Raw genomic sequence first — 23,360 nt, 5'->3', positions numbered from 1 at the left:
TGCCATCTACGATGACTCACCTGTGTATCGACATCTCACATGAACAGCTGTTACTTAGCTGGTAGTCCCTATGTACCACACTGTTAAAGTGGCTGCGGAGTGTATTAGAATGCAAAATTATCTGTTAATTGTGTCTGGCTAAAATATTGCAGTTAAACTTTGAAAATTTGAAAGGTTTTTCAAGTAAGTAATTTGAATTGTTTCTGGCAACTTGTATTTCATTTTCTGTAACCTTTCAGTTTTAGTATTTTGATAGTACTTCTTGACAGGATTGGGTATATAGTCATTCTAAACCTSCGTGTTTTTACCTGTAGTTGACTATATGCCTTATAAAGCTGTAAACATTGACAGAAACTGAGCAGCAGATTTAATAACACATTTACTAGATCAGAGTGAAAGATTTAAATACTGTAGTTGCAAGCATATAACCCACACCTCAAAACAAATTTTTTCCTTTTTTTTTAAAAAAAAAACCCAAACCCAAAAAAATAAAACTTGAAAATCCTTGCTGACTTGAACATGATCAGTAGCAATGGGAACTGAAGGTAAAGCAGTAGTAAGAGAAATGGACAGGCTCAGTATTGGGAAAGAGTTCTGGGATAAAGTTGTGTTACACGCTTTGTGTTGCTGCACAGTTGCAACTCGAGGACAGCCTAAGGCTAAGGTGCAAGGAAATAAGTAAACTTACCATTTTTGTCTCAATTTTTCAGAATCCAAGTTAGGCACGGAGCCATCATTTTGCCTTTAACTTTAGCAATCTAACTTGGAAGTGACTGAACTGTTATGGCACTGGAATTGGCTGCAACAAAAATTATTGCATGGAACTTTAAGTCTTATTTTCATTGTAATTTGTGTTGTCATTCTGTCGCATCTTTGTTCCAGGTTTTTCATGCATAATACAACTCAGAGTCTTGAGATGTAGAAAGCAACTCCTACAAATGTACAATTCTGAGCAAAAGGAAAACATGAATAAAGAGATTTTGTAAATGGAAATGTGGATATAGCTTAAGAATTAACCTCTGCAGCTTTTTCATCGTAACAGTACATCTCTGAGCTAGACTGGTTTGACTGATACCCTCTGCCACTTACTCAGTGTTATTGCTAAGGGTGAGAATTAAAATTTGTGATTCCTCGGTCAGGAGACAAACCTGGTAGTGTTACTTCTTTATTTGTCTGGTTAGCCTTAATAGAGGCTGTATGGTGTAGGGATTTCTTCATGGATGTGTCTTTGTTTCTACAGTTCAGGTACATACTGACTACTCATTCAGACCTGAAAATGAGATGCAACTCTGTCACTGAGGTGTTGCCATTACACAATTACAGATGCATTACTGAATGCATAGGGAGGTCAGGTGACATGTCCATGGTCATGTGGCGAGCTGGCTTTAGATCCAGGATGATCCAACATCCTACCCTTTCTATTTAAGAGGGTGTTCAGCGATTTTTATCAGTTTGACCATGTAGTCTCTCTTGAATATTCASTAATTTAAGTACAGAGGCTTTAGCTGTATCACAGTTTGTGATATTTGGTCTCCAAGAAGACAGCTTGAAAGCTGCTCGGACTCAATCTGACAGCTTTTTAATCATAAGCAGAACAAGGGGTCACTTAATTAACTGAAAGTATTCAAGATACTTACAAGTTGGCATGTTGGTTTCGGTGTACTTGGGTCGTAGCTTTGGATTTATAGTGAAAATTCTCATGTCCAGTAGAATTTTGTTCTGCTTTGATGCTTTAAAATGTCCTGAAAGTGAGCAGGCAGAGCCTGTCCATAATTGGACAGTGCTAGCCAATGGATAAGAATAACCCAATGGATAATAGTAATATTACTATGTTTCTGCTGTAATGTATTTCACATTGCCTGATCATTAGTTGTTTTAGAGAAAGCAGACTTCATTCCCATTCATCTGAAATGAGTAGAGACCAAGTGACTCACTCACTCACAGTAGCAGAGCTGAGAATAACAGCRAGCCAGACTTTGTAATACCAATTGTCTGTGAGATGATGTAGTTTCTACCATCCCAGTAATTTGTTTTTCAGTGGGAGTAATACATTTCCATGTAGGAAACCAGTTTAGGATTACCACTGTATGATTCAGTAATACTGTAAAACTTTCTTCGGAAAAAAAGCAGCACATGATAGGTTAAGATTAAGACAGTACTGTTCTGTTGTACTGTGGCTTTGTAATCAAATGTTAATTGCCTGTCTCTGAGTCTGCTGTCCCTCTTCTTGCTCTTGGAGAATGCCAGCTGTTGCTCTAGAGAGAGCTGGAAGTACTTTGGCAAAAGCAAAATCCTAGGGAAAAGCTGAGTGATAAAGGATGGGTTGGGAAACTGTCAACTAGTTCCACGAMCTTGCTACTGTGGTTGGGATTACAGTGTAAAGCAAGGTTTTATTAGACACTGTCTCCTAATGAAATAAGTTGAATGCAAATACCCGTATATCAATAGCCTCATGATATTCAGTAAAATGTCTTTTGGAGATGTTGTTATTTTGCAGAAGATCGGACTTGTAGGTAGCAATGCATGTGAACTGTGCTACTGATTAATACAACTGGAGTTGTTGTCAATAGTTGTAGTCCCACCAGAACTAGTAATACATTTTCTTCAGTACTAGGAAGAATATGTGAGGAGTTAGAAAAAAATATTCATTTCTTTTTAAAAAGCCTAAAAGGTGAAGTTTTATTTTCCRTAATTCTAATTAATAAGTCATCTTTGAGGCTATTCACAGGCTTTGGATCCCAGGCCATGCTTCATCTACAGCTTTTATCAGCTCGCTGTAATAAAAGCCAGAAATTGTTGAATATTGCAAAACTGTGCTAGGGAAATTTAGTGAGTATCTTGTCACAATTAGATGCTTCTTAAGGGCTTGTGAGGCTATAGACCTCATTTACCTCAATTTTGAAAAGCTGGTTTTATAACAGATGCTTGGTTGTGTGTGTCTGTGTGCGCATTGTACAAGGTCAGAGTGTTCTTCCTGCTGTTTAACATCTGTATTGAGTTTCACTGTTTGCCTGTATGATACTCATCAAACTACAGCAAAGTGTGGTGGAATAGTAAGACTGTTGAATGAGCAGAATGGAGCTGAATAAATACTCCAAACTTGATGCCTTCACCTCCCATTTTTTCTTTTGCTGAGGAAGTTGTATATATTGTCCACATGTTCCTACTGCTAAGTAGTAGTTTTATTCTTCAGAAAGCTCTGACAGCTGATTCTTTTTCCCTAAATAAAGAATACTAATGCAGCAAAATGTTATGGGGTAGRTAGTGTTTTTATTTGAGGGTACTAAGGTTTTTTCATCAGCATGGCTATCTCCTAGTTTTATTTTGCTCTATTTATAGCTGATAAGCAGTTATTCTTTTGAGTATGCTCTTATTTAGTTGCTGTAGTCAGATATATGCAAAATCTTGTGTGTTGAGGAAGAGAAATGTGTGTTTTCTTATCTGTTTGTTGTCCTTTCAGAGTGGAGGTCAGACTTCTTCATCTGTAAATACTATAGGAAGCTTCTGATAGTAAACATAGTGTTAGCAGCATTATTCATAATGCATATGTAACTGGCTTTTGTCCCTGTCAGTTCTGGTTTTGAAATAACTAAAGTAAATTATGCACATTTGCCAAACCAACCTGTATATACATCATACTAATTTTTTCATGTGCCATTATACTCTGAAGTCACTTGGCAGATCTTATTGCTAGTCTTAGTGATTGAGAATTTGGTATCAAGAACAGCCCAACAGCGGTTAGTTTCTTACTGCTACTGGAATTCTTGTCATTTGACTGAATGCAAATAAATTTATCTTCAGTGTACTGATCACATTTATTTGTAAGTGCTATACCTACTGCAGATTCATTTTACAATAATTAAATTTTACACTACTGACGTAATAACAAATGAATAAGATTAATAGCTTGTGGGTGAGAAAAAGCCTAACAGTCTAGGTTTAGGTTACAGATCCTTTCCAAACTTTCTGTAGAATCTGAACATCTCAATTTCTCTTCTTCAGTTGATCAGACCGTAAAATTAATATGTTACTTCCCTATGGGACAGAAAATTACTAGCTTTAGAGAGAGAGATATAGTACTGGTATTGAATTAAAATATGTGGAGCATTGAAATACCTGTAGGTATATCTCTTATTACATTTGCATGAGGTAAGGGTCCATAAATAGGGCTGATCCTAAAAATTTAAATACAAACTGTAACCTCACTTTGTATCTCTGTATTAGATCATCTTTGGTGGAGACAAATAGATGTCATAAATCCATACCACTGCCAGTTCAGTGACATTTGCCCTCAGATAACTTCAGGAGAACAGGAGATGCTGACGACTCCCTTTGATGCATTAGCTACCAAAGGAGCTGCAAAAAGGCAGTTTCTGGTTTAGTTAGGTTGGCAGTACTGTTAGTGAGAAGGAGAAAAGGAATGTTAGGGAGGACTTGGCAAAACAACACTTATCTGTTCAGAGTATCTGCCCTCTTAATTCCAAGGATTGTATAGTTTTGGAGGGATGTTTTGCAAGATGAAGTGAATCAGTCCAGTGCTGTCCATCACCTCAGGCCTGTTGCTGCTCCCAGGGGTGTGTTAGACTGCTCGCCTCCCTCTCTTCCTGACCCTCCTGATTCCCTGAACTCATTCAGCCAACTGACCCAGCAGGAAACTCCCCTCCGTGATAAGGGAGATAACTTTCTTCTAGCAGGTTGAATTACAAAAGGACTTGATGGGTGCTAGCTGGCCCAGCAAGCAGGCARGTCCATCTCTTTACAGTGGCAGTGAACTCTTAGATAGGCTCAAGGCTGCTGGAGGCTGTGTGCTACAGCACTCATCACTGCTTTAAAAAATAGCAGAAATAACAAGGTACGGAGTAGTCCTCTGTGCCTGTCWATGCTGGACCTGCTTTGATTTTTGCAGGAGATGGCACATGGTTTTCCTGACAAAGTTACACTGCTGTTGTAAGGATCTGCAGTTTGGACCTATTGGCAGAAGATACAATCTGTGATTACTTTCAGGATATTACAGATAAATGTTCTTAACAGCAAACATTCACTCTGAGGATCAGGATTACGTTATGTTATTGGTATCCCTAAACAGTTTAAAATCTAACTTTTCCGTGARCTTTACTTTGATGACAATGGTAGAATAGTAGACCAAAAAGGAAAAGCTCTGTTTATATGGAGTGGCATAAACTAAAAGAGGAAGCACACAGAATACTTTATTTTGAATCATAAAAATGAAAAAGCAGTAGAAAATTTTGTTAAAATCAAAATCTTAGTAAAAGATGGTAGAAGATAGCATTCTGTATACATGTCCTCAACAAAGGATCTGTGCAAGCTAATACATGGCAGAGAGAAAAAGAAATTTTATGGCTTTCCCAGTGTTGATTTCTACCGCTAGTTGGTTGAAAGAGCAGTGAAAACCTGACAGTGGGTCTGTTAGGGATTTGAGGTTTGTTGAGGGGGGGGGAAGGTTTTTTTTTTTTTTTTTAGGGACAGACAGTTATAAAAAGCTGCCTCTCTCGAATTTAGAAGGAAGAGAGAGCTCTGGACTTTCAATCATTGCCCCCTTGAGAAAAGGATCTCAGTGTGTGAAAGAAATCAGATTTTAGAAGGGTAAATACAATCAACTTTACTCCTTTTTCTATATGCTAATGAATTTATTTTTACAAGGACTGTGGTTCTGTGGGATTCCAGCACAGCTGGTAAATGTGTTCACGCTTGCCATCTCACCCATAGTTGGTAGTTCTGTTTTATTTGAAAGATGCAGAATATGAATGTTTATGTGCACTAAGCATTACAACACGAAAACATGCATTTAAATGTAAATTCTTGTTTCTTATTGACGAAAAATGTTGTTCTTTAGGGTTGCAAATGATGCTTCACAAACCTTTGTTTTAATTTGTATACTTGCACTTTTTATTCTGTCGTGAATAATTTGTATTCCCAGCCTAYTGAATACTGAATAGGAGAAGCAGAACCATTTGAAACAGAACATTAGTTTGATTCTTTCTTCTCTTTTTTCACATCATCGTTCTTTTACTCTGTTGGTTAGGAAAGGGTCCTATTTTTTTAGCATTGCTACCAGGCCTGATTTATGAATCATCTGATAAAGAGCCAACTCCACTCCCAGAAATGTGCCTTAGGTAGAATTGTATGCTAGTGAGTCAGCTTCAGGGCAGCATTTTCAAAGGAACACTAAATAAATTACACAGTATCCATGTGGGGGTGGCTTAGTGTTATGAAAAATCTGTTCTAGAGCACTGCACATCCACACAAATTTGAGTCAACTGTCTTGAGTTAAATTGAGTCCTGGTTACACTTCTGTTTTAAGCACTTAGGTGTTACGCTTTTATAAGAAAATAAAGGGCATGTTCTAAAAATGTACAGTATCATTGCAAAGGAGATTAAAAAAAACGCAAAATACAAAAGACTATTTGGGAAGTGCAGAAAGCATTGATACTTTCACRTTTGTCTTGATATGAATTAGCTTTTTTTGACAGAGAGCTGATTATCTAGACTGATTAATTTTTAATTTTGATTGCTTAGATGTTTTATTCTTGAACATATCTGTATATGTTAGTACTAGAATATTATAGRTGAGTTTGAATTAGAAAAAGTGCATTAACTCTTAAAGAAGAGAAAGGCACGTCAAGCGCATGAAAGGTATGACAAACATGGAGAACCACCTACAGATGTTTTGGATGAAAGTTCAGAAATKCCTAGAGTTATTAGCACTTCACATCTTCAGAGTCGGGTGATTTTCTGTGAGGGGGTGAACTTTATTTTGGTATTTGCCAAAATATTTCCCTTCTTGTACTCTGAAGTGGTGGACTTCCATGGTATGGTCAGTTCTTTAATATATAGGTCATGCACTACTGTTGTCCTTTCCTTTCTCTTTATCATTATACAGTCTGTGAAATCTGTGATTTAGAACTCTTGCTGTTCTTGTCAGTCTCTTTATGATTTTAAAAGACAACTATTTTATGTAATTTTATTGACCTAAGTTGTTATCTCTCTTTTTCTGGATTTTTTTGGCTTTTTTCCTCTCCATCCCACTCCAGTGACACCAGTTCAATGTGAGATGATACAGTCCACTGGTGATGGAAATAATTGTTTGTGTTGGTATGAGCCATTGTGCTCTTTAGCATGCTTTTATATATATATATATATAAAATGCTGTATAAATTATATATTTAGAATTAGATTAGAATGTCAACTTTTATGACACAAGATATGAAGTAGAATATCCTSTAGAAGGTAGTTGTTTCACCGCATTTTTTTTTCTGATTCTCAGTGCTGAAATGGTATTAAAAGACAGTTACTAGTGTTTGGAATGTTTTACTTGATTATTCTTTCTATTTAAAGAATTGCTAGAATGGGCATAAGGAAGTTATATAGTCATAAACTGGGAAAAGAAGTGATCTGATGGATTTGAATAAGAAGAAATGTGTCTGTCATAAACTGAAGTTACTCTTAAGGGCGAACTGCTATGGAAAACTGTTAGTACTTCTTAACTAAGAATCTTCCATGTCCACAGCTGGTGAGAAAAAGGACCAGCTTACACTTCATTTAAGCTAAGCRTTGCTTATATTGAATCAATTCAATAACATGTAAGATGATAATGTACAATTAAGGTTAGGTTATCATAGTCTTTAGTGTTTCGGGCCTTATTTGTTCATCATGGATGAAAATTCATTTCCTTCTGAAATGCCAGGATTTATACTTATAATGAAGAATATTTAAGGAGTATGTATTTGTGGCCAGCTATTGATAAGGAGTGCACATGCCATATATGACACTGTTTGTGCAGTGGAACAATGATTTAATAGCAAAAATTTCACAACAGTTTTTTTTAGGAAACTACTAATACCACTTTTATTTTTTTTTTGTTTTTTTTTTTACTTTTTAATCTGTTTGTATCTTCAAAAATTTCTTCTTGCAGTAAAAAAGCTGTGAAAGAAACATTCAGTAACCTCTAGTGACTTTAGTGAACCCATGAGTTCTACCCCTCAGGTAGAACAAACCGATTACCAAATTTCTTCTTACGCAAAGAGATGGCCTGGTCCTTGCCTTCCCATCCCTATCCTCTTTTCCAGCTCTGCCACAAAACTTCACTTGTATTCTCGTTTTGTTTTCTGCTGGCTTAGTGAGTTGAGTCACCCAGTTGAAGGGCTGGTCCAGTTTTGGTACACAGGAGGGGATACAACTGCACAGTCATGGCAAGSCGGTGAAAGAGGGAGACTGTCCCTCTTCGTGGCAGCGAGCTTTAGACTAGCTCAGCTGTCTCTGCTAATGTCAACTTTAGAATCCTTCTGGATTTGTTCACAAATGTGCGGTTTTCATAATGCACGAATTAATATTTTATGCCTTTAGAAATGAGTCCGTGATTTCACTCTTTGGAAATATTTCCTATGAAAAACTGTAGTCTGATATTTCTTCTACATATTGTTACTTTCTGTGCATGGTTGAAAAATAAAATAATTTTTACTAGAAAAATCTAGTACTCAGATTTTTATATAAATGCTTTTTTTAAACTTATAGTGCAATATCTGTGCATCAGAAAAAGGAGAYTGATGTTTCTGAGCAGTGTCTAAGTATCCACTTGTATCTGTAAGCATCACAGATCATCTTTCTGTGCTATGTTGTTCTYATTGTGGTCGTTCTCTTAAGATTACCTTGAGATTACCTTTTCTAGTCCTATTATCAGAAAAGTGAATGGCAAGAAAGGATGGTAGCATTTCAGTACAGTCTCTTTTTCTCTCTCTGATTAATACATTTCTCAAGCAGAATGAAGTAATTGTTATTTTTCTTTGAGACCTGGCTTTCCTTGGCATAGATCCTTTCTTCCCAAGACTATCTACATTCTTCCCTACAGTAGAATCTTTTTGAGTCATGACAGACGTTTTCCCCTGCCCCCAAATAAATATAAAATTCCCTTTTTTTTATATACTTACAAATAGTAGAATTATTGGCTTATTTTTTAAWTTTTTTTTATGTGCAAGTTCAAGAGATCTGGAGAGTACAGGCCCCATCAGAACAAGTGTTTTCTCCACATGCGCAGGAATAAACAGTTGTTGACCAGTGCCTGTGCTGCCTTCTCACTGAAAATATAATTCACTTTTCCCTGTGTGAGGGAGGAAGACATAAATTCCTTAAAGTAGTGCAGATGCGTACACCTCAGACTTCTGTACTTTAGGAGTGTAGGAAAGATGCTGTCTGCCTCTGCTGTTGGACTGCAAATCATCTTGGACTGAGAAAAATGTGAGCCTGCTGTTGAGTGAGATGGGCGTCTGCGGACCAAGAGCAGGGAAGAGCCTGAGGTGCTTGGTACCCTTTCTGCATTGGTGAGGTCTGCCCTCAGATGGTGCAGGTCCCTGAGGTTGTGGGGACAAAGCAGTACACGCACTAGAGGAGATGGGACATGCTCAGGTCCATGAGACCAGAAGAGCATCTGGAGGCACTGGGTAATGTCAGCCTGGGCAAGGGGGTAGAGTGGACTCTCAGCAAGTTTGTGGACACTACTTGATTGTGAGAAGGGATTGATGTGTTGAAGGACAGGGCTGTAAATCAGAGGGATTTCAGCAAGTTGGAGAAATGAGTTGACAGAAGCCTCCTGAAGTTAATCCAGGCAAGTGCCAAGTGCTTCATCTGACTTACCCGCGTGCAGCAGGACAGCCTGGGACAGACTGCAGAGAAAGCAGCTCTGCAGAAAAGGGCCCGAGGGCCCTAGGGAGGGGCTGGACGTGATCAGCGGCACTTGCAGCACAGGCGACCAGCTGCACCCCGAGCTGTGCTAGCCACGGCGTCGGCGTCGGCATCGTCAGTGGGGTGAAGGACGCGATTGTCCCCTCCGGTTGGCTCTCGTGAGGCTGCATCCGGAGTGTGGTGTCCCGTTTCGGGCTCCACCGCACGTGAAGGGCGTTGGCGTGACAGAGTGACGTGTGAGGAGGGGCTCGGAGAGCGTGGTTTGTTCACAGCGCCTTTCAAGTGTTCAAGCTATTCAAGTATTAATTGTCCTTGTCTGTAGAAATATGTTTTTTAAAAAACAGCAGATTAAAATTTAGCATTACTTTTGAAGGATCTAAATTTTCTTTGGAGTGTCATAAACTGTCAGTTTACTACACTTTTAAACCCATAAGCAGTTTCATACAGGTTGTCTATGAATGGATGTGGTAATTGAAAGATTTTCCTTAATTTTATTCTGGGTTTAATTCAAAATTAAAATTTTGGTGGAAGGCAGAGCACGAAAAATTAAAATTAAAATGATGAAAACTATCTCTAAAAATTTTCCTGAAGGTAGTTAGGTACATTTTTGGTCGTTACTGTGCAAGTTCAGCCRGATAACTTGTTCCTAATATTTGCGCTGAAGTAATGCAATTTATTCAATTATAACTTGAAGTAAAGTGTAGGCTACTGCTGCGAGGGGATGCCATTTCCTGCTGGCAACCCCTACTATTTGATGCTGTTTTCCTGACAGATTTTGAGAGAGAAACCAGGTCAGTATGTAGGTTCTCATACAACTAGTACCTATATGAGCAGCTTTAGAAGAGCACCTGAATGATGCACTTGATAGTGCTGATGATTTTGRTGACTCACATGGTCATTTTGTTGAGAGCAAACTGGTACTAAAGCAGAGCTAATGTTTGTAAAGGTGTTTTGTGTAGATGTAGGAAGGCCTGTGTTCCCAATGGTTTGGTGTCATTTCATGGCACTTATTTATAAATGTCTTTGCTACCTGCAATCTRCCATGCTCAACTGGAAGAGCAGTTCCACTGAGAAGGTTGTGTGTGGTGGTGTTCTGTAATGTTCAACAGCTGCTCTGTTTCAACTCAGTAACTGGATTTCTTCTATGTCATATTGGTACTGTAAGTTTGTAAATTGCTTTAAAAATATTGTAAATTTGAGGTCTTATCCAACCAAAAGTACATTTCTCATAGATCTGGAAACAGAACTATATTCTGGTCTGTCCGGATGGATGACTCCCAAGTCTGGGAACTTTCAGTGTGGCATTGTTCAGGAGGACTAAAATTCACAGTAAAATATTTAAAGTTATATCTAAAAATTTAAAGTTCTGTCTCAATAAAAATGCAGCATGTTGCTTATGATTTATTGATTTAAATTTTATAAAGTAAAAGTTGAGAAATATTTCTGTCTTTTTATTTGATCTGTTGTGATCGTTTTATTGAGATGATCCGCATTTTATGYGATCACAGTACTAGCTTTCATGGGTGCCTAGAAGGARGAATATTTTGGTGTAACAGGATAGGTTCACTTGGAAGAAGTAAATGAAGAAAACCAAAATTATACTGAACCATACTCTATGTAATTGCGAACAATGCTTTCAACTAATGGATTAGGTAATATTGTGAGGACTAGGAGTGATGTATTTTTGTCAATTATTCTTACTGTTCTGTTCTTATGCAGGTTGCTGCGTTGCTGAAATCCGTATCTAGTTCACCCAGTCYACGAGACGAGGTGCTCCATGCTCTGAGCCCTGCAGGAGCCTGGCATTCTGAAATGAAGATGGAGGCGGTGGGAAAAGCAGAAGAACTCGTTGATTCAGAAGTTCCACCAAAGACTTCTGAAAAGCAAGAGACAGTTCCTGATGAAGATGGACCTATAGAACTGGAGACACAAACWCAGAAAGATAATGTGCCCGCTGTAGCAGACTCTACAGTGCTCTCCTCGATGCCTTGCTTACTGATGGAACTGAGGCGAGACTCCTCGGAGTCTCAGCTGGCATCTACAGAAAGCGATAAGCCAACGGGTGGTCGAGTTTATGAGAGTGACTCTTCTAATCATTGCATGCTTTCCCCTTCTTCCAGCGGGCATTTGGCTGACTCAGATACGTTGTCTTCCACAGAAGAGAATGAGCCCTGTCAAGCTGAAGCTGCTGTAGAGGGAGACCCTTCTGGGGTGTCCGGGGCTGCAGTGGGGAGGAAATCCAGGCGATCCAGATCCGAAAGTGAAACTTCAACAATGGCTGCCAAGAAAAACCGACAGTCTAGTGATAAGCAGAATGGCCGAGTTACCAAAGTAAAAGGTCATCGAAGCCAAAAGCACAAAGAAAGAATCCGGCTGTTAAGGCAGAAACGGGAAGCGGCTGCTCGCAAGAAGTACAACCTGCTGCAGGACAGCAGTACCAGTGATAGTGACCTGACGTGTGACTCAAGCACGAGTTCATCAGATGATGAGGAAGAGGTTTCAGGGAGCAGCAAGACAATCACTGCAGAGATACCAGGTAGAGGATGTTTTTTAAACTGAACTGTAACGCATCTGACATCGTTTCTCAGCTGTCATGCTAAATTAGATGAGTGACACTTGAGAAAAACCAGGAGAACTGCAGCTCTGTGTAAATTTGAAGACTGCAGTATATTAACAAGACATGGCAAATTTTAAAATCTGTTCTGAGGTTTCAGTGCACTTTTGCACGCCAACAAAACATAAAAATGATAAATTGGAGGAAGGACTATCTTTGAAGTTTGGAATTTTCAGATTTTTTTTCCTTTGTAAGCCTATATGAACTCCTATTAGTGCTGTCAAATCCCATTAGATGGTGATAATCTAATAAATATGTTCTTAAGATAAGTGGCCAGCTTTGCTGTAATATATTAAGACTACAGCTCTGCAGCTGTGTTTAACGTAACATAACGTATCTCTTGCCTGTGTTACAGTAAGGCCCTATTCACTATTGCACTTGTGCTTTCAGCTCTGTGTTTCAGTGCATGACAAATCTACTTAGCCTTATTGTAATTTACATTCTTGCAGATTGCAGCTGGTCACCTATTTTAGGACCTAAATATGAATTTGTTTACACAGGTGCCCAAGCTATTTCCAGTCCTAATTTTTTAATATTTTAGACAAAGATATTATCATTTTCTGTGTCACAAGGATCTATAATTTCTATATTTTTAATTTGCTGGCACGTCCTTGTTAAAAGGTGGGGGCAGCAAATTATAGAGGCCTTCTCATGATTTTATTAGCAAAAGAAAGATGAATTCAAGTTTCTCGTCTGCTGAGTCTTTGTTATTTAATTAGCCCAARTGCCGTGGACAGGATTTTGTGTGACTTACCCTTGCAGCATATTATACCATAGCACCGTCATCATATGGTAATCTTCATATGGCAATCAAAAATAAAAACACATAAAAATAAACTTTTTGGCTTGCCAATTTTTACTGGGTGACATGCCTTTTTCCATTTTGTGCTAGAAGATTTTTGGAGATAAATAACAGCCTTATAGGACAAGCAAATTTAAAGGAAAACTGCAATAATTAGTCTTAACATACTAAACCAATATTTGCTAGCTGAATTAAAATACTAATTTATATCAGACTTTACAAATAACTGTCAATGTTTTAACTGGCTTAATTACAGCAATGATTCTGGATGTTACCATGAGAACTGGCATTTTTCCCATGTATTCCTAGGAAGCAGGTTTCACAAAGGAAGATTATGTTTATTATTGGAAAGTCTAGGAAAGGCATATTCCTCCTATAATTATCGYGTAGCAAAACTTTAATAGTGATTCTAAAGTTATTTTTACCAACTTAGTTAAAGTCTAGCTTCTAACTTTCACAGTTAAGTGCCTTGTTATTGACTATATTTACACTTGCTGGGCAATTAAGGCCTGAGTTAAAGCCCATTGAATATAACTTTTTTTCAGTGAGTTTGGGGTAGTTCTCTTAATCCCTTCCCCTTGAGAAACAGTGTGTGTGTTGGTGTGTGTGTGTTTTTTTTTTAAGTCAAGAAGTGCCTCGTGAGCCAGAAATGTATCACATGGTATTTTCAGATCTATTTAGGTTTCTGACTTTCATTGCCTAGGTACTTTTGAACTTACTCTATGGTACTTTTCTCCATCATTAGGCTCTTTGAGCCCTAGKTGTTACCCGTGAGAGGCTTGCAGTGAAAAGGTCCTATTGTAACAGATAGAACCTGTCGATTTAGTGATTATTACACCAAGGCCTACCTCTACATGTGATGCAAGATGTGGGAGTGCAAAAACCATCCTGGGGAACGGTGACCTGCATTTCTTTCTTCATAGCCTATATCATCTGTCTGATRCTAAATTACAGTTATGACATAAGAACTTTTGAACTGTTCTTTTAGTGTTAGGTGCAATGTGTATCTGTCAGATTGCAGTTTTCCTTTAAATAAGAACTAGTCTGATTTGTGGGAAATAATCTCCCAAATACTAGAGAAAAATATTTTCTGTAGAGATAAGGRCAAGGTTGACCAAAAGTGCATCCTGTGCTATTTGTGGGTTAATGAAACTTTGATCACACTAGGTGCAGTGGAGCTACGAGCCTGRCTAGGATTCCTAGCTCTCCATTGCAAGTGACTAATGGGCAGATTCACRTGCCATCTCTGATCCCTCTTCTTGGAACTAGCAAACTGCTTAAATTAAATAATTTTTCTGAATAGAAAGCCATTATAGAGCACTTAGTGTTACGCTGTGCAATCCTAGGCAAAATCTAATACAGGATAGCCAGAAGCATTATCTGAAATTCGGTCTGCAGGTATCCTCTGAATGCAACCAAAAGATGAGAATAAACTTCAGATTTAACTTAATACTTGAACTTCTGTTTCAAGAAACTGCCATGTTCTGTCAGAAAGACRTAAGCATGAACAAGCATCTGTATTTACTTTGGAAAATCTGTGCATGTTGATGCAGAAGAGTAATACAGGTAGCCTGTGTYCCCCTTAGCCTAATCGTATTTGGATGCTTCAGCAGTAATGTTAGCTGCAGTCTCAATATTGCTTACTATCCRGACTGATTTTCAGATGTGTATATTGTCTGAAAATAGCTTTGCCAACAGAGATGCTCTTAAATTTTTAGCAGCAGTGTATTGTGGCCATCATCATATACAAAGACTATACAAATTTTAACTTCCATGAAAAYGCAGTGTTGCAGAAGACAGTTTGCTACCTGTGTGTAGTCAGGGAATTAAAGTGGCTCATTTGAGAATGCAGTTGGCACAGCACTAAGCCTCTCCAGCTCGAGAGTGTATTTGTTGTTTCAAACCATGCATGTGACTGGTTCAGAAATACRTTTGGATCGATTAGGAAGGTAAGGAAGGTGATCAGTGAAATGCATAACGATGCCACGAATATCAGTAGTGCTGCTAGCTTCATTTTATTGTGCGTGCATGCAAATCGTGAACSAAGCAGTTGTGCAGTAGTGTCAGTTCGCTGCTGTATACAAATGTAATAACATTAAAATACCAAGACTCTTATTTTTCTTGGCAGTGAGGAAATAGAGTTGTGATGCTTCAGTACACGTATTGTGAGATCAGTAGAACTAGGCACAATGTAATATGATATTCTTAATATACGACATGCTRTCAATTTTTGTGTGAAAATACAGGTGCGATATAAACTTCATGGACACTACTAAGAATTGTTTCACTGACCTGAGCAATCACAAGCTTGGGCTCTTTAGTTCAGTAAATACCATGTTTTTTGAATTACTGRAAAATAAGAATAATCTCTTACATCTTGAAGATTGAGCCTCTCTGTTGGCATTCAGGATTTTCTTATTCTTTGACAAATACTAGATAGCATCCACTTTGGGCAAAAGAGGATGATCTATAGTGATTCTTGAAATAGATTTTTCTAGAACTGTTAAGTTTTTCCTTTAAATGGTTTCAAATTTGACCATGCAAATTAACTCTGAATAAAATTTGCATGAAAACAAATCTGGACACCAGTATTTAGTTCTATGTAAACTTCTTGGTGGACGAAAGGGATTTTTAAAAATTTAAGTACAACATGAAAAATGTCATTTCACCACCACTGTCTACAACTGAAGAAAGAGATCAGAACTGAAGCAAGCCTGATTCATGTTTTAAGCTTTCAAAAATGTGGTAAAACATTTGAAGTTTTATGTTGAAAAAAGTCTTAGGATGTATTTATTTAAGAAGGACAAAAAAAAAAAAAAAGGAAAAGAATTTTTAATATGTAGGAATCCAGAGAGGTMATAACACATGAAATGGATGCTGTGAGCTGGTTTACCTCCTCCTAAGATTTGTGCATAGACCTTGAACGAAGCATTTTACAGGGGATGAGTTTCATTAAAGTAACTTTGAATGAGTTATCCATGAACAGGGGAAAGGCTGTTAAGAGTAATTTGTAGCAGAAAACTCATTTTAAAAATGTAGGGTAGCATAACAGCATAGAGGAGCCCATTCTTCCTAGTTAGAAGGAAGGCGCAGTGTGTTTTCTTAAACTCTTACAGTGTTGGCTTTCTAAATCAAATAACTTTTGGATTTAGTCGTTATTTGAATAGTGCTTAGTAGATTCCGTATAGAGATAACGCAGGGTTTTCTTATAGGTGTTCCTCTGCAAGAGATACTGTCCCGAAATTAAGATACGATCGTTACCGTGCCTCTGTGCTTACTAGCTTCTTGACTTCTAAAACTGTAGAGTTGAAAGTTTACAGATAGCAAAGGGACCAACGTGATAAATGCTAACATTTTAATATTATCTAAATGCATTTTAAGACTTACTTGTTTAACACTGAAGGCTACCAGTAAAGAAGAGGTTGACTGAAGCACGTTACAAACTAATGTCCGTTAATGTTTTAATTAGAACTGCAAAGGAAGTATTTGAAATGGATTGTTTCGCTGCTACTAGTATAGATACCTGACGTGTAGATACGGTGCTTTTTTAAAAAATGGTATTGCAGGGTAAAATAYATTTCAACATATAGTCTCTTCAGTTTACAGAAGGGTTTGTCAGAATGACTCCCGCTTAGTTCTCTGATCTTGGGAGGAGATCTCTGATTAAGGGAGTATAAATGGAATCATAACGGATGTTCAACAGTAGGGGTGTTTTTGGTTGATTTTTTTTTTTTTAAAGCTGAAATGCAGTCAACAGGATTGAAGTTATTTGCTATCAWGTAATTTATTTCTGAGTAGAAGACCTGAATGCTGAATTTTCAACCTGTTTGGTAGGTAAACAGAGGAGAGAGGAGCCTTAAAAAGCAGGATTTGTGAAAGGTATTTGGCCCTCAAGTGTAGCAGTGCTAGCTAGGCACCACTTGGAAATAAAAAAATAATAATCCTAGACTTTGCTTAGGTGTTGCTGAAGAACTTGTGTACCTCATTTAAATAACACCTATAAAGAATGTATTGTTTAAATAGTACTGTAATTTCATCTATACAGTAAAGTCCCAATAAAGAATTAGTGCCTTATGCTTTTATTAGTAAATATTTGCTTAGGTTGTGCAATGATTTCTCTCATTCCTAAGATATTTTCTATTAAACTAGGGGATTCCCACAAATTTTATGTTTGCATATTAAATTGTCAGGCTRTATAGCTGCTTTGTGTAGTTTAATGTGATGCTTTTTTTTTTGTTTTAAAATTCTCTTACGGAATGTTCATGTATTAGGACMGAATGCACATCATTACTCAAAAAGGTATAGAGCCTAGTAGTCTTTTTTTTTCTTTTTTTGCCACCCTTAGAGAATTTCTGAGTAAACGCTAAACTTAATATAGGTACCACTGCCTCTTCTTGTTGATATATACAGTGACGTAATTAGGATGGCCTTGTTTCCTTGTCTGCTAAAATTGTTCCCGACAGTCCCACCACCAGTCACTTAATCACCTTTCTGGTAGGTGCAAGGAGAACAGTTTCCTTCTAGCTAGACCCAGGCTGTTTCCCGCGCTGGCTAGGTGAAATAACGCGCTGCCAGCCAGCTCATTTTGAGCTCGGAGGTGCAGCTCTGGCGGATGAGAGTTTTGCTGTCACACTGAAGCGTTGYGTGGATTGCTCCTGTCATACAGCCGTGTCTTTCTGTCCGAGTGAACAGAAGTTATTCCCCCCCCACTCATGTATCCGCCTAGTATTCTGCATATCTTCTTGTGTTTGTGTGTGTATATGTTTGTGCTGTATRTTCTCTTTGTTGGTGTTTAGTATGTTCTTCCTAAATTAAACCAAGGTTTGGGTAAGGTTTGGGCTTGCCTACACTGCAATCACTATATCAGTCTCCATCTCTGTTTTCTTGTGTACAATTTGTGTATGTTTATCAGTCCATCATAAAAGAGTTAAAATATCTAAGTAAAATGTGTAATTATTTAGATTTATCAATTAAATGATAGTAGTTTGGACTGCAACTTAACAAAAGTAAGCTTCTTGTCATTGTATAATATTTTGGATTTGAATTCAAGTAAAGATATCTCAAATTGCAAGGGAATTGGACTAACTAGGTTTATAAAAAGAATGAGACCTTTGTGAGAGAATTGTCTGATAATTCTAGAATAAAAAACAAATTTGAAGCCAAAATTTCTAGTATAACCTCACTGGGTGTTAAATGTTTTCTTTTTTTTCTTTTTTTTTTTTTTTTTCCGGAAGTTAATGCTGTTGGTTAATTTGGTGTTTGCTAATTCCTCCCCCAGTATCATATCCAAGGGACACAATTAGAAAAGTTTGTTTTCCTGAGTTAACATGCCTTAATAAACAGTATTATGTTCTTTCTTAATGATGTCTTATCAAATGGCCTCAATGTCTTTAAAGCTGGCTTCAGTCGTGCTGGGGGATCTGGAGGAGCGACCAGGGAAATTCCAGGATTGCTTGACAGGGGCACCGTGTGGGATAGGAACTGCATAGGCAATGTCCTGGAAGAGGCCATGAACTGCTTTGCCGAGATGCAGAGGCAGACAGAGGAGAAATTTCGCATGTGGATAGAAAAGCTAACCCGTCTTGACACGGATGAAGAAAGCAAGCAACAACTGGAGCCCAGGGAGCCTAAAATGCATCTAGTTGGCCAAAGAATCCCCCCTACCACGCAGTCAGGGGCATTCGTGCAGATGCCTGATAGCCAAGTACTTCCGCAGCAGTCGTTTAATTCTTACGTGGGCTATCAAAATGTTGATGCTACGCTAGAGTTTCCAGCGACTTTTAATAACAATTTTCCACCTATCTTTCCAGAAAACGGGAATATTGCAGAGCATGATTTGAATCAATCACAAACTTAAATTATCTTTACAAACTTGATGTTACTTTGAATTATGCTATAAACAAGGTTTGCTTCTCTCTTCGTATATGTTTGTTTTGGTTTTTTTCTCCTTTGGGTTTTACTATCATGGTATCCTTTTTTCTTTATAGAGAATGTATATGTAGTTAAAAAAAAAAAAAAAAAAAAAAAACAGTACACCCATGTGCATGTGCCAGCACACACATACAGATACTCCTAACAAAATAAAAAAACAACAAAAAAAACCCCACTAAGCTTTCTTTGCCAAACTTGGGAAAATATAACTTAGAATCCTGGTTTAGATACTCCAGAATCAGTAGAGCTATGTCTGTTACAATAGGAGCATTCAGCATATTCATCCAAATGCTCTTTTTGCATGTTAAAGCATTTGTATAATGAAGTAAGCTTTATATTTAAAGGTGTAAAGTACCCTAGAGAATGAAATTAGATGCAGACCCATAACATTTCCTTAGCTCTCTGTTAATTTCCAAGTTTTACAACTTCGATGTCACGCATTAGTTTTGCTTCTTCCTTTTGAAGCAGAAATCATAAATAAGCTTATAATAACATAACGGATGTGCACAATTATTTTTCATCTCCCATTTAGTGGTTCATTTTCTGTCCAGAGCTTTTATTAAATGTCACTGCTGTGTTGCATATGGCGTATTTAGGGGAAGCGGCTGGGTAACAGTGTGTGCACAGATACCCAAGTCCATACATACCTATGGGTTCACCTTGGGTGAAAATCGCATCCTCTGATTTTAGGTGCTTAGTGTGCTCTCCTGCTGAGCTCCTCCTGAGTCGGTGGAAAGACACAAGCACCTACAGAGACACCTCCTGGCAATGTCTTTCTCTCCCATCGGTTGTCTAAACTCCCTGCACAAACAGTTTAGATAACTTTCAGCTAAAGCTGGGCGAGAGGAATCGCGCCCGGAGCACGCGTGGGCGCGTGCACGACTGTGCACGCGGGGCGTTGCTGCTTTCTCGTGCGTATATCCGATCAAACTGCTTCTTTCACGCTGGAATAAAAATAATAGCGGCAGTCCTGAGGTAGGTGGCCGCCGGCGGATGGGTAGAGGCTTGGCGCAGGGAGTTAAGACGCGCGGCGTGGCCGGCGGGGCCGTAGGCGCTGTGGTGCTCCGAAGGTACGGTCTGCCGGCYGGGATCGGGCGGCGAGAGCTGCCGCACCAGCCTCCCGCTGAAATCGCCACTGACACGTGGCTGGGAATGCCGGAGCACTAGTTTCATTTAAATAACACGATAACTGCTATTGCGTGGGATTTTTTTTAATACTGATAGCTATCTTGAATAGGCAGGCTTGAAACCGTGATGTTTAAAGTAGGATTAATTTAAACTATATATTAGAAATACCTATTTAATTCTTCTGTTGTCAATACACACAGGGATATTTGGTCACCTCTCTAGTAAGGCCTTTCTTCATGGGAAGTAACTTCTCCATAGCTACCAAAAACGTATGCTTATCRTCAGTTAGAATTTGTTAAAAGTTTATAATGCAAATAAAATCAGAATATAATAGTGCAAATCAAAAGTTTTTATGTAGCCATAATTTAAGTAAAGAGGACACTGTAGCTCTCTCTTGGCTCTGAAATTTTGTTTCTTAAACCATAGTTACTTCTGTCTGATTTTTTTTTTCAAATTATTTTAGYGTAAAATAAATTTAGTGGAAATATCACTGTCTTCTTTTCACCCCCACCGTCCCAAGTCAGTGGGAGTTCTTCCACCACTGTGCATGGATTTTTGGATCAAACTTGTAATGGGAACTCAAGAAATGCTTTTTATTCTTAGTTTAATGCTAACATTGCTGTTTTAATATTCTTCTTGACCCATATTTTTTTTCTAATGTATATGATGCCCTCATTAAAAAAAAGTGAGGTTAGAGAGTTGTATTATTTTCAGAGTAACTGTTTGAAAGACTATGCAGGGGATAATTTTTAAGTACTCAAATTCTTTACAGATCACCTTCATGCATAATTTTGATACAAAGATTTTGATATGAACTTGTAAGAAATTCCTTCATCTGAAATTATGTGTGCATTTTTAACTCTAAGCAAACTTTAAAGAAGTTATTTTGTGTTTGATTGCAATTTAATAAAATTGATCCTTACCTGTTTAAAAGCTAAGATCCTTCAGGGAAGATTAATTGCTTATTTAAAAGATACTGAATCCTTCTGGTGTTCATAGATTTGATATGTATACCTTTATGATGATAAGAGCAACGTATTTTAAAGCATGACAACTTTTCATGTCTTCCCATGCATGCAGAAGCAGCTTTTTGCAGTGACTGTTTTTTAATGCGTAGGAGTCACTTAACTCAGTATGTCTGTAAGCATGCCCTTAACGATTTTTATAAAATAGTGTCTATGGAGCAATTAGGTATTTTAAAACAAATTATGTAAGGAGATCAGTCAAATTTATTTTTTTTCTCAGAGTTATAAAGACTTCTATGTACTTAACACATAAATGGATAATAGTGGATAAGTTCATTAAGGATRTAGCCAGGGAAATTTCTGCCAGCCTTTAGTATCTTGGTTAGGTAACTTTTTAAAAAGCTGAAGCTGATCCTTAAGCATATTAATAGGTACAAATTTGGATTTGGTTACTATAGGCAACAATAAAAACCTAGCCATTACCAGTATTTTTTTTTTCCATGCAAACAACAGTGAATGTGAAGGAACAAGCAGCAAATTATAGCAGTTAAACATACAAATTTTTAAACTGCACTCYTTCTAGAGTAAAATGAATCAAAGGCATCCAGAAGCTTGATGAGGATATGGTTCATATTAGGTATAATTTTAAGTTAACTTCCCCATGAAAGCTAAACAGTATTAAGAGTACCTGTGCAAGAGCAGTGGTTGTAAATGGTTTTGTAAATGGTAAATATTGTTTTGTTTGGTCACTCTTCATTTGCTTCAAACATGGAGCAAGATCATCGGCTGTCATAAATCAGCTCCTTCAAAGTGAAAGCAGGCGTTGGTTTGTTCAGTTGAGTTTCTTGCTCCATTAGCTTGGGTTTTTGTACGAAGAAGCAAGTTTCTCCTTCTAGGAGATGAGAGAGGATCCCTTCCTTGGTGTCGCTGAGGTGTGCCGTGACGTGCGTGATGAAGGTGGCTGCAGAACTGGCAGGTTGTGCAGTTAAACGGAAGCATCTGCCTTCTTGCTTTGCATCGGGCGTTCAGCAGATGCCGCCTCTTGCAGGAAGCTGACCTTCGAATACTGGTATTAGCGATGAGTCCGTATTGAAACGTGTGCGCAACAGCGTTTGGCATCTCTTTGGCAAAACAGACTTCTGGATTCCTGATACATAATCCAATTTCAGAGTATTTTTTTTTCTTGGAAAACTGGAAATATTTTTGCTATACTGTGTAACTGTAGTTAAGTTTGTCGTCATTTCCATTATAAGCTCTTATTTTCAAAAGGCTTTGACTAGAAACTTTCAGGGAGTTAAAATTTCTTCTTCTGAGATTTTAACAGAAATTTTAATCTTTTCCATTTGCTATTACATTAAAATATTTTGACCTTGTCGAAGGGTATCAGAGGGAAACTTCTACTCTCCAACACGCAGCTATAATTTTGAATGTATTTGTAYGTTCAGATGTCAACGTGTTACTTCCAAAACACCAAATTCAAGCTGAYGAGAAATCAATAGGAGTTTTAAAAAGATGTGTAGGATCATAGGTGATAATTCAGAGTTTCTCTGATTACCCTATGTTTTATATTTCAGAATGGAATAAAGAAACATTCTAGTTTCTTTTCTTTTTCTTTTTTTTTAATAATGATCTTACGGGTTTCCATGAAAGACTAAATGTCAGATATTCAGCTGGTGTAAATTGGCATAATTTCATATTGGTGGTGCCAGTTTGAGTAGGCCGGGCTATCAGCTGGTTTTAATCTTGTATGTTGGCATTTTTAATACTGAATTGGGTGTTTTTAAGTAAGGCAGACATTCATGCATGGGAGTGACAGAACACTCRTGTCTGCAGATTCAGGATTTAGTTGCAGGTGAAACACAGCTACTTCATTAATATTTTTTTACTAGTGCAACTGAAACAGAAATGTTTATATAAAGCTAAATTTAAATGTCACTAAGGATCCACGTTACGCTGACAGCTCAGTAAATGAAAATTTAAAAGGACCTGCTCCTAGGGTCGGGTGCTGTGCAGAAATCCCGAGAGGTCTCTTGGGGTTTTGGGTGCAGTAGGATGGCTGCTTTGGGACTGCTTCCCTCCCCGCCGTGGGCTGTGATGGCAAACGTCTATAGGAAATTCCATCCTTTGCCTGAGCTAGCTGCTTGTCCCTTTATGCGAAGGCTTGGGGTTTTACTTCGCATGCCTTTATCAAAATAGCTGTACTTCTAGGTTTTATTACCCCCCC

The 23,360-nt window shown here is 37.9% G+C and overlaps 1 protein-coding gene across 2 annotated transcripts in view; it reads left to right on the top strand.

The window, feature by feature from the left end:
• The first annotated feature begins 11,416 nt into the window (after nucleotides 1-11,416).
• ARK2N (arkadia (RNF111) N-terminal like PKA signaling regulator 2N) overlaps nucleotides 11,417-23,360 on the top strand; it is a 30,924-nt gene continuing 18,980 nt past the window's right edge. Inside the window, exons 1-2 of one of the 2 annotated variants that reach the window (XM_085322224.1) lie at nucleotides 11,417-12,232; nucleotides 18,509-19,118. In XM_085322224.1, coding sequence (XP_085178350.1) covers nucleotides 11,509-12,232; nucleotides 18,509-18,969 — 1,185 coding nt within the window. In that variant the 5' untranslated portion in view covers nucleotides 11,417-11,508 and the 3' untranslated portion in view covers nucleotides 18,970-19,118. Of the gene's footprint in view, nucleotides 12,233-18,508; nucleotides 19,119-23,360 lie in introns of those variants that run through there. The other variant, XM_085322223.1, reaches the window with a different exon arrangement.

This window comes from Rhea americana, unplaced genomic scaffold (genome assembly GCF_003343005.1).
Source record: "Rhea americana isolate MKP2758 unplaced genomic scaffold, rheAme1 scaffold_75, whole genome shotgun sequence".
In the NCBI taxonomy this organism is placed as follows: domain Eukaryota; kingdom Metazoa; phylum Chordata; class Aves; order Rheiformes; family Rheidae; genus Rhea; species Rhea americana.
This window is presented reverse-complemented; position numbering and strand designations above follow the sequence as displayed.